This window comes from Diadema antillarum, unplaced genomic scaffold, assembly GCF_040938485.1.
Source record: "Diadema antillarum isolate AM-2024a unplaced genomic scaffold, OU_Dant_1.0 seq00001505_RagTag, whole genome shotgun sequence".
Taxonomy (NCBI): domain Eukaryota; kingdom Metazoa; phylum Echinodermata; class Echinoidea; order Diadematoida; family Diadematidae; genus Diadema; species Diadema antillarum.
The window spans coordinates 90,938-101,439 of record NW_027272239.1 but is presented as its reverse complement, the minus strand read 5'-3'; the positions used below and the strand labels follow the sequence as shown (position 1 = coordinate 101,439).

At 43.5% G+C, this 10,502-nt stretch overlaps 1 protein-coding gene across 1 annotated transcript; it reads left to right on the top strand.

The window, feature by feature from the left end:
• The first annotated feature begins 2,406 nt into the window (after positions 1-2,406).
• LOC139710152 (uncharacterized protein F54H12.2-like) lies at positions 2,407-3,735 on the top strand. The gene has a single exon (XM_071622085.1). It carries the CDS (start codon positions 2,407-2,409, stop codon positions 3,733-3,735), a length of 1,329 nt encoding a protein of 442 aa, XP_071478186.1.
• Positions 3,736-10,502: the final 6,767 nt, after the last annotated feature.

Below are 10,502 nucleotides of genomic sequence, written 5' to 3'. Positions count from 1 at the left end.
CGATGTCAATCGTTGCTTTCATGTTTGTGTCGAATGTAATACTCGTCATATAATAAGCGTGAGATGGATGTTGGTCGTCATTCGATGTTTGCGAGTGGTTTGCTCACGATTGAAACTTGAACGAATTGTGGTGAAGGAAAGTGCAGAGAGAGAGAGAGAGAATGGAGGAATATTTGAGTAAGATATATTACGATCCGGGACACGAAGCTGGATTTTCGGGAGTAGAAAAGTTGTATCAGTTTGCGAAGAGAGATGGTGTGCACGATGTATCGCGAAGAGAGGTTAAAAAGTGGTTAGAAAGCAATGACACGTATACTTTGCATCGTCCCGTAAGACGTAAGTTTTCTCGGAGCAGGGTAGTGGTGTATGGTATGGATGATGTGTGGCAAATGGACTTGGTAGATTTATCTTCGTTATCGAGACACAATAAGGGATACAGATACTTGCTGACTTGCATCGATGTCTTGTCAAAATATGCCTGGGCCGTACCATTAAAAGATAAAACGGGCAAGAGTTTGATCTCTGCTCTAAAAAAGATTATCCAGACATCAAATAGAGAACCGTATCACATTCACACGGATAAGGGGACTGAATTTACAAACAAGGCTTTCCAAACATTTCTCAAAGAAAAGGACATCGTGCATTACACAACCAAGAATAGTACCAAGGCATGTGTCGTAGAAAGATTTAACAGGACGTTGAAAGAAAAGATGTGGAAATATTTCACGCATCGTAACTCATTAAAGTACATTTCGGTGCTGGACAGTTTACTGAACGCGTACAATAATTCTCATCACGGGTCTATCAAAACGAAACCCATTCTGGTCACTAAAGAAAATGAGGGTGATGTTTGGGACACGCTTTACGCGGGAAGAGAAAAGAGAGGACAAACGGGTCGGTATAAAGCGGGTGATAGAGTAAGAATTAGTAAAGCCAAACAAATTTTTGAGAAGGGCTATCTCCCTAATTGGACGGAAGAGGTCTTCAACGTAGATCGAGCCAAAAGGCGAGGGGTACCCGTCTATAACTTAGTGGATGACACGGGGGAAAGCGTGTCCGGTACTTTTTACGAAGAAGAATTGCAAAAAGTGCGAAAGGATAAAGGTGGTTTGTACAGGGTGGAAAAGGTACTGAGGAAAAGAAAGAGGCGAGGGAGGACCGAATACTACGTCAAATTTTTAGGCTACCCGTCATCTTTTAACCAATGGGTGGATAATATACAAAAGTCGTACGTTGGGCAATAGAGAAAACATTCCAAAGTGTAACGATGGAGAGTGAAGATCAAATTTATGTCACCCTTCCGAGCAATAGTTCTTTCGACTATTTTCCGCATAACACCCTCACGAGTTTTACTACCAAGTTAGCAACGCCTTTACAATTAAGGGGCGAATGGGAAGTAGCCTTGGTGGATATCATCTACCCGCATTCCTGGTCGAACGTAAACAGGACCAACAACCGATACCGGATAACAGTAAATGAGGAGACTATCGTAGGACGCGTGCCGCAAGGTCATTATAGAAATGTGGCTGACGTATGCAATGCAATCAATAAGTCATTCCCCAATTCCGCGAGAAATAACGCGCACTTTGACGTCGATGCAATTTCTTGTAAAGTGACCGCCAATGTCAGAGATGATACGGAGGTTAGCCTGAGCGAGGGATTGGCGCAGTTGTTGGGATTTACTCAAAAGACTTTGAGAGAGAATATCGAAGCCTCCTATTTTCCCGATATTGACGGAGGATTATTCGCTCTGTACGTATACACCGATATCATCGATAATCAGAGAGTAGGTGATGTGAGCGCTCCGTTATTAAGAATCGTAGCTACGGATAAGGATAAGGCTGGTGGCGTAGTGCATCATTCGTACCAGACTCCGCATTATCTACCCGTCAAAATCAAATATATAGATACGATACAATTAGATATAAGGAGTGATTTTGGGGAAAAGGTGCCATTTCAAAGTGGGAAAGTCATCGTGAAACTGCACTTTCGATCTTCTCGTAAACAAACATTCTTTTAATAGTCATGACGGCTCAGGGTACATCCCTGCCCGTCTTTCGAGGAGCGCGAATGCAACGAGGGTATGGTTTGGGAAGTATGTTGAAGGGGTTACTGCGATCAGCCGTACCTTATTTGGGTAAAAAGGCGCTGCAGACTGGTCTTAACATCGCCAGTGATGTGGTTCAGGGAGACAGCTTAAAGCGCGCCACCTCGGCAAACCTTAAACATCTCGGTCGTCAGTTATCCAGCCAACCCAGGAAGAGAAATAAAGCGTTTAAAAGGAAGCGCCCCATTAAGAAAAGGGTCACTTCGAAAGGAGCAAAGAGAAGGAAGACATCGGATATTTTTGACAAGTGAACTCATTCGTATCATCCCTGGCCGTGTGCACGCTCACGTCTCGACAATATGGATAAGATCCATCGCCAATCCTGCGATTGTTCAAAGTCAGAAGTGGACCTGTTTAGCATTCCACCTACGCAAACGACGGTCGAGAGTGGGAAATGGGTCGAATATTTTCCTCTTACAAACATAGGCGATGCCACGCCTATTCAGTTTCATCTACAAGGGTCGACGGATGAATACACCGATTTATCCCAGACTTTCCTGCACCTTCAAGTCAAAGTGGTCAACGGTGATGGCACGCCTATCGGCGAAAATGAAAAGGTTGCCCCGACAAACTTGTTCATGCATTCCTTATTCAGCGATGTGGACTTGATGTTAAACGACAGACTCGTCACCCCCTCTACCAATACCTACCCTTACCGAGCCATCTTGGAAACTCTGTTAACTTACGGGCCGGCTGCGAAAGAATCCCAACTGACCTCGTCGCTCTATTTTAAAGACACACCCGGGTTTATGGATGATGGCAACCCCTTCAGCGCAACGCCTGGCAACGGAGGAATGAGACAGAGGCAAGATTACATCAAGGAGAGTCGGACTCTCGACATGGTTGGAGTTCTTCACTTGGATATGTGTTTTCAAGAACGTTTGCTCTTGGGAGGAGTGGATGTCAAACTTAAACTCAATCGCAGCAAAGATAGTTTCAGTCTAATTTCCGCTACCGACGGCGCCAGCTACAAAGTCCAGGTCACTAACGCATCTCTGTTTGTCAGAAGGGTCAAGCTGAGTTCAGACGCTGCGCTGCTTCATGCAAAGACCTTGGAGACGCAAACGGCAAAGTACCCGCTAAGGCGTGTGGAAGTTAAGACATTCAGCATACCGCGTGGGAACCTGTCATTCACCAGAGAGAGCCTGATTCTGGGGCAAATGCCCAAACGATTAGTCATAGGATGCGTGGGTAACACAGCCTTCAACGGAGATTACTCGAAAAACCCGTTCAACTTTCATCACTACAACCTCAACTTCTTGGCGTTGTACGCCGATTCCGAGCAAGTTCCCTGGAAACCCCTCCGTCCTAAATTCGCCGAACAGAATGCGAGTTACATCTTAGCCTACCAGACTCTGTTTTCCGGAACAAATTCCCTGTACCGGGACAAAGGTAATCACATCGATCGAAAAGATTACGGGAATGGATATTCACTGTACGCCTTTGACCTGACACCCGACCTCTCGGATGGCGATTGCTTCAACCTTCGTAAACACGGAAACGTACGTCTGGAGATGCAGTTTGAGGAGGCTCTACCAGAGACTATCAACGTTCTGGTGTATGCGGAATATGAGAGCATCGTCGAAATTGATAGAAATCGAAACGTGATTGTGGATTTTGGAAATTGAGAGGAGGAGAGACAGTTAAATCTCTACGGGGCATTCACCATGAATACGGAACATCTTTTAAACTTTGTTGAACGAGACAAACTGATGAAGAAGTATTTTCTGGGCATTTTTCCCGCGGACCACGTACCTGATTATGTGAAAAGCTTACCAGCGGCGTTGATCGCCAATGTCGATAACCATAATGAACCGGGTAGTCATTGGATCGCTATGTACGTAAATAGATATGGTCAGGCAGATTTTTTTGACTCGTACGGGAGACACCCGAGGATGTATTCTAGTTATTTCACCGAGTTTTTACAATACAACTCGAACGAATGGAAATATAATACCCGATCTCTTCAATCAGACTGGTCAACGGTATGCGGGCAATATTGCTTGTACTTCTTGTTTCAGCGAGTGAGAGGAAACAGTATGCAAAGTATCGTGTCAAACTTTCATTCGAATAAACTTCAGAATGATCGAAAAGTATACGCCTTTGTCAATACGCGATATCCAAATTTAAATTCTCATATGTATGACCCGAATCTAATTTTACGGCAAATATCAAAGTCTTTAAACTAATGTATGTATGTCCTCTGTGGCTCGTGTTAGCCCTATTTGCCATCTCTCTGTATGTCGATGTATCGCAATGTCTGTGTATATATTTATATGTTGGTTAATATTCACCTACGACTTGGTCATGCGTTATATATATATATATATATATATATATACACGTATCGTATACTTCATTCTACTTTTCTCCCTCAGTCTCTTTCTCTCTCTCTCTCTCTCTCTCTCTTCGCCTTCCTCCTTCCTCCATAGTGCATGCGATGAGTAGTTAATGATACCGACTCGTAGATGAGTGACAATGTGAATCAGTAAAGTTCGTTTATACATTTGAGTTTATTTGTACAAGTTCGTTGAACGTAATAAAGATCTCCATCGTATGACAATATATACGCATCATTTGTGAATTACATTCGTCTGATTACAAAGTGTTCAAAGAGTCTACGCATGTTGGGAGTGATCGATGAGAGAATGATGATGACGATGCGAGGTATTTAACCAACGCCATTTAAAACGAGTAATAACGCGTACCATGAACGTACACGTACAGTGAGAAAGATAGATTCCATGCGGATGAAAATGCATCCAGACTGAGACAAGTACATTCCTTAATACAACGTCAGTGATAAAGCATGACGCGAACATAAACGAGTACATTTAAACGGATAATTCAATCCGCAAAATGTTTACAAATACATGAGATACTTTTACACAATGTGATACAAATTTGCACGACTATAAATCCGAGTGTTTTGCATCAATGAATGGAGCGAGTATGATTTAATCAAAACTTTCCCAAGTCAACTTGGGTTTGGTGGAACGAGTCAACTTCCTCGCCTGTGTTTTTCTCTTTGGTTGTTTGAGCGTTGGTTGATCGATACGTGTAGTGAGAATAGGAGTGGAGGGTAATAGTTTGGGTGATGCACTCGCTGCCAGAATACCGCGAGGACTCTTACGTTTCAATTGTTGCAAAACACTCAGTCGTTCATTATTCGAAATCAGAGATTCCGGTACATTTGATTCGGATAACACTCGAAGAAAATGTTGCCAACCAATCGGGTTGGACGATTTACGTCCTCTCATAACATCGAGTATCAAATCAACGATATTTGAACCAGGTATGGTCCTTCCTTCGTACACCAACTCTCCGCGTTTATTCCATTGCCAGGTAGCTCCTGGTTGGCGGAGTAACACACGATCCAATAATACATCGGCGCGTTTTTTCAAACTAGCCGGTAACAGACTCAATACATTATTCTTAGCACTTTGATCGACAATCGTATTTCCTTCGGCCTCATTCTGTCGAGCATTCTCGTGTTTATCACCTTCGATACTTATATGAATGGGATTTGGTCGCATTTCGCCATGTTGCAACTGCAAATACCTTTGCAAGGCTTCGTTGTAAAGAGTAACTTTTTCTTTATCCGACATATTCTCCGAATTCAAAATAGACTGTATTTCTTCGTCCAATCTGGACAGTATGCGGGTAGAAGGTTGACTTTTCAAATTTGAAGACTGAATCGCTCGTGCAATCTCTTCGGGTACGAGCGTCATTTTCTTCGCACGTTCCATCTGTATCAATATTCTTTCCACAAATGATGTTTATTTAAACAAAAGCGATAAAATTGGACCGAGTAAAGCACCGAGAAATCCACCGTTTTGAATCAAGATTTCTTTTTTCTTGCGATGCCCGTGACGTTTATCGGCTAATGCACGAATGTGTTTCTTGCATCTAGACAAAGTCTTCTTTTGATTCGAAGTAAGAGGTACATTGCCTTTTAAAGTATTGGCGCAACATTCCGCGAGACAAGTAACCAGATCCCTCGATGCATGGCGTAGGTAGGCCTTGCGTTGTTTTGGAGCGCACTTGGCCAACACTCGCAAGACATGCTCGTGCTTCTTAAGTCTATGAACCATATTGACAGAATGATGATTTTCTCATCGCTGCAACGATTATTATACCTTACTGACATAAACTACGGTAAACTCATCTGGAAAAATCTTGGTTCGTAATCTATATTCTTCCAGAGTATTCGATTTCAAATCAATCAATAGATACCCGTACGGCTCCCTAGTAGCATCTTCGTAAGACTCTTGCACATACTTTGCATTGCCGGGATACAGCTGTCGCCCCAAATGCATTATTTGTGATTTATCCCTCGGATTCTTATACATGACTAGATATTGCGCGTTTAAACTGATTGTACGGGTCTCTTTACCCCGATGGAACAAATTTTGAACTATGAAAATAATCGACAGGTTACGATGATGGGACCCTCGGGTGAAAAGAGCGGTCATTTTTGCATTGGTCGAACACTCGGCCATTAAATCATCGACGATTAATAGATTACGAACGTTTGGATCGATCGTACTCTCAAAATTAGCCGGAAACCCATCTATAAACTCAATACCTGGAAACTCGGATAACATTTCACCGTAAGCATTTTGATACACGCCGTAACACCACATAATCTTTTGCGGTGGTCTATCGATCATACTTTGGTTATGCTTTATCAACTTACGCACAAAGACGGTCTTACCACTACCTGTGGGACCCGCTACGATGCACGTAAACGGATGTACAAATTTCAAAACCATGATTGATTGATTTCTTTCCTTCACCGGCGTCTCAAAAGCGAGCTACCCGTACTCAAGAAAAACCGAATGACAAATGACAACAATGTAGTGGGAACTGAATATAAAAAGTTATTGCCTCGATTAAGATATGAGGCGAGTGGTATCGACACGATCCACGTGCAAACATTTCTAAGACAATTCCGTAAGATTAACGTAGTGGGTTTGGATTGCGTGGGAAAAAGGCATCGCCTCGGACCCATTGCGCTTTAGTAGATAGCTTACGTTACTATGAAATGGGAGGAAGTTTGATTCCGTCAGTAATAACTCTGAAATGAGGTTTTTACCTTGAAATACACGCTCGGCGATAAAAGAAATGATCGATAACACAAACAGCGTAATAACAATTACAACGACTCGGATACCTATCGTAATTCGTCGATGTTGCAAAGTATCGTTCAAATTGAATGGCGAATCAGACATGTTGACTGAAAGGAGTCACGTGCAAATAATGATAACGAAATGAAAAGAACCCCGTATTTATGATTAGTATTCGAGGATGGTTGCTGCTCGATCAAACTATAACCCGTGAACTAATCGCGTGCGACATACCCGTAGGGAAAAGTGAAAAAATCAGGCTGAACCACTCTCTTGTCGTACACTACTCTGTAATCCTTGCGAGCTGCTTTAGTTTCTATCCGCTTTCTCTTGGCATCTTTCGTGATTTGGTAGTCATCAGTGACAGTGATGGGTCTCTCATCATCAGTTCCAAAAGTCCTAACCATAGCTCGCATGGTATCGAAATTGATCAGTTGAGAGTTTTTGTAGTTTAAGGTGATACCTTTGACCTTGCAGTGCGTCTCACCATTTTCAAGTTGGTAGGCGTAATTTTTCGGACCGCCCGAACAAAAGGTCGTAATGTGATGACCATCCAGTTCGTCCGTCAATTCTCCCAAATAATCGCCCAAAGCGGGACGCCACTCATCGGCGTTGTAATCTCTCTCTACATAAACGACGCTATCCGTATCGAAATACAAAACGCGATTGTCTAAGCGGTCAATGACATCATACAGTTTAAGACGCGCCTGCGCTGTCGTAAATGCGGCTATGACTACGTTTGATCGAGCAGCCACCTCCTCAAATTCATCCCTTTTCACCGACTTGACCTCGATCACTTCCTCCGTGACAAAGTTCAAATCGGTGACGATGATCTGATCAGAAGTCAACATATCGTACAATTTTTTAGGACAACTTATGACTTCGATACTGGGCAGATTGGTTCTCATGCCGAAACGTCCCCAAAAAGAATTCAGCATGAGTTTCGAAAGGGACCGTAAACCCTTGTTCTTTGCAATTTTGTTCGGCTCTAGCCGTATACCCTCATTTAGGTAGTAGTCCCTAACGTACTGTGCCTTGTCTTCTTCGGACTTTACCCACTCGGGCCATCCAGAGGCTTCTTGTTTTATTTTCAGGAAGGTATTGATGTAGGATGTGAATAAACCCTCCGCGTTAGTATTGGGGTCGTACTGTGCTTTTCTTGGAAAGTGCCAAACGGACTCAATTTCAAGTACTCGATAACCCTTTTCAACTGCCTTCATTAGCTCGAGGGAAACCCAAGTGCTTTGGAGCAGTCGCTCCTGAGTACCATGGTTGCACTGAGTCCTCTGTCTCGTCTCCGCGCATGTGCGACAGAGTGGAAACATTAATTTCCCATTGATTTTGATTGGCAGTACTGGATGTAAGAGGGATTTCGGGGGTAACACCTTACACCTAACTAGCCCGTAATAGGCGGATACATCTTGAAAATGCGAAGTGATGACCTCTGGATGGCCCAAGGGGTAAGACCCGTACTTGTTAATGCTCGGGTACAGGGATGTAAAGTCCACGTACCTGATTCTTTCCCCCTCCCCACATTCATAGTACAAACAATTTGCATTTGTCCTTCCACCGTAGAAGGCTTCGCGAGGGTTAAGGGTGACAACGTCGTGTGGGTTGAGAGTGTGAATGTTCTGGGTGAATTGCGCTGGCAGACCTTTTTGGATTTCCTTCCATTCGCAAGACCACATTTCAACATATTTGTGGTCGGGAAGGACTTTTTTGATGTAATTTTTCTTCATCACGGTCTCTAAGTGCAAATCACCCATACATTTACCCTCTCGACCCGACGGCGTGTTGTACTCATAACATCTCGCACAGCCGTGCCACCAGCATCCATTAAATTCATACACGGTTTTGTTTTCCCTGCAAAACCCATCCACCTTGTAAGGACCGATCCAGACTTCCCCCTTGTTCTTTGCATGCTGAATATGAATGCCTTCAGACTGACTGACGTACGCCAAATACCGCAATGCCAACTTTGACTGTATGTCTTTTGGATCGTAACCTCTGGGAGGAATGACTGCGATTGAGTATATTTGCAGAAAGTTGCGCCGAAATACGAGGTTGCAGGCAGCTGCGATCGTGATGCAGTTCTCAAAGGGATCTACGCCGGTGTCAATCACACCAAATTTGTGATATTTCGTCACATTTTTGAACAAGTTCCGAAATTCTAAACAGCACCTTCTGAGGATGTCTACATCACTGACGCAGTATTCGTGGATTTCCTTTTGCATAGAAAATACCTTCCCAGAGGCTACTTCACCCGCGTGCCACTCGAGAAATTCTTCCCGCTTCTTTGGCGACATGCCACCGGGATTATAATATCTCACGTCGGGTATGGGACCTTCATAGTCAGCATTGGCATTCGTATTGAAAAAATGAGGAAAGAAGCCCTTCTTCAATTCTTTGATCCCAAAGGTGGATGGGAGGGCTGACAGGGGCATTGGCAAAAAATTTAACGAATCGATGAATCTGATCTTGCTGAATTCAACGTACATCGTCATGATTTTACCTCCCGACATGATCAGTTTGGGGATGATGCAGTTTTCGTACAAGTAACGTTGTATAAAAACTCCATCATACCCCTTGAAGTTGTGGGCGATGACCGTACTGCCTCTATTTTCTTCGTTGCCAAACAACCACTGACAAAATTCGTTACCAGTGTCTTCCCCCTTGAATACTTTTTCTTTGGTTCCGCAAGTGTCGCACGGTGTTTCAAGGGGTAACGAACAACATTCTGAGCACGCTTTCTGAACAACGCAATAATTTGGGACGTGCGTCCCGCTCTCTTGCGTGCATTCAAAGTCAAAGAATATGAATTTGGTTGCTTCTTTCTTTTTGGCGCTGTTTTTCTTTTTCTTCCTTCTTTTCTTTTTGTTTTCCTTTCCGCGCCCTTCATGAGGCTGGTCCGTTTCATCGCTCACAACTTCAACATCATCAACACCATCTACATCTACGTGTGGTTCTGCCCCCACCCCAGTTTCCTCGGACTCACTCTGATCCAAGTTCTGCGTGGTTTTAACGGGTTGCATATAGCACATATGTCCCGGATATACAAACTTGTTACAAATCTTACACAATGTTTGCCCACACTCGTGCCACGTTTTGTGCTTCTGAAGCAACTTGACATTACATAATACGTTACAGACTGTACATTTGAAATATTTCCAACAGACCCTCGTTTCTTTGTGGGTGCGATAACAAAGGTCATTCTTGAAGTTACGATTGCACCTCAAGCAGTGTCGCAATGTTTCGTCTTGCGATGG

Coding starts and splice junctions, on each gene's coding strand:
- LOC139710152 (XM_071622085.1), top strand. CDS start 2,407: ATGGATAAGATCCATCGCCAATCCTGCGATTGTTCAAAGTCAGAAGTG.